Source organism: Gadus chalcogrammus, chromosome 2 (assembly GCF_026213295.1).
Source record: "Gadus chalcogrammus isolate NIFS_2021 chromosome 2, NIFS_Gcha_1.0, whole genome shotgun sequence".
Classification (NCBI taxonomy): Eukaryota; Metazoa; Chordata; class Actinopteri; order Gadiformes; family Gadidae; genus Gadus; species Gadus chalcogrammus.
In genome coordinates this window covers 2,502,882-2,504,163 of record NC_079413.1, presented here as the reverse complement: position 1 = coordinate 2,504,163, position 1,282 = coordinate 2,502,882, and the positions used below count along the sequence as shown (strand labels likewise).

The window sequence follows — 1,282 nt, the reverse complement described above, 5'->3', positions numbered from 1 at the left end:
AGCGTATTAGCGTCAGATCCTATCCTGCAGTCTCCTGTTTTTATGGTCAGATAAATAAGAGACTCGAAGGGTGCCTTCGCTTTGCAAAGTCACTGTACTTCAGTTTATTGACGTAGATCCAACTTCATAGGCATGACCTTTGAGTTACTGTACACTAATTGCGTTGTAAAGAGTAATGAGGACATTTTGCTTATTGTTTTTGCTCTCTCTCTCTCTCTCTCTCTCTCTCTCTCTCTCTCTCTCTCTCTCTCTCTCTCTCTCTCTCCCCCTCCCTTTCCTCTCCGTCTCTCTCTCTTCCTCCCCCTCCCTTTCCCTCTCTCTCTCTCTCTCTCCCCCTCCCTTTCTCTCTCCGTCTCTCTCTCTCTCCCTCCAGAACTTTCCTCTCGGTGACTCATGAAAGAAGCCATGCCGGTCCTGACGGCAGGAGCAGGTGAGACTCGTCGTTATTCAGACATTAATAAACACCGTGCTGAGTGGAGGTTTTGACCCCCATCTGCTCAGGGAACAAACACGTCAACACCCAGACAATCAACTTACCTCCCTCCTCCCTCCCCCGCTCCTCCCTTCCTCTCCTGTTTGCCCCTCTCCTGTTCTCTGCCAATCCCCCTCTCTTCTCCTCCCCTCCCCTCTCCTCCCTCTCCTCCTCCCCACCCCCCTCCTCCCCACCCCTCTCCTCCCCACCCCTCTCCTCCCTCCCCTCCTCCCCACCCCTCTCCTCCCTCCCCTCCTCCCCCCCCTCTCCTCCTCTCCACTACGCTCCTCCCCTCCCCTATTCCCGTCTCCTCTGCCATTCCTCTCTCTTCCTCCCCCTCCCTACCCTCCTCCCCTGTTCTCCCCTCTCCTCTCCCTTCTGCTCCTCCTCTCCTCTTCTTGCCCCCGCCCCCTCATCCTCATCCTCTCCTATCCTCCACTACTCCCTCCTCCTTCACATCTCTGCCTCTACCTTTTTTCCACCTCCTCCTCTCCTCCATCATGACCTACCCTCCTCCATCACCTCCTCCTCCTCTCCTCCATCACCTCCTCCTCTCCTCCATCATGACCTACTCTCCTCCATCACCTCCTCCTCCTCTCCTCCATCACCTCCTCCTCCTCCTCTCCTCCATCACCTCTCCATCACCTCCTCCTCCATTCCTCCATCACCTCTCCATCACCTCCTCCTCCTCTCCTCCATCACCTCCTCCTCCTCCTTTCCTCCATCACCTACCCCCTCCTCTCCTCCTCTCCTCCTCCTCCTCCTCCTCTCCTCCTCCTCCTCTTCCTCCTCCTCCTCCTCCTCCTCCTC

At 56.6% G+C, this 1,282-nt stretch overlaps 1 protein-coding gene across 1 annotated transcript in view; it reads left to right on the top strand.

Annotated features, from left to right (window-relative positions):
• Positions 1–405: 405 nt before the first annotated feature.
• LOC130403879 (MAGUK p55 subfamily member 3-like) overlaps positions 406–1,282 on the top strand; it is a 17,010-nt gene continuing 16,133 nt past the window's right edge. The window contains exon 1 of the mRNA XM_056608406.1: positions 406–430. Coding sequence (XP_056464381.1) covers positions 406–430 — 25 coding nt within the window. The remainder of the gene's footprint in view (positions 431–1,282) is intronic.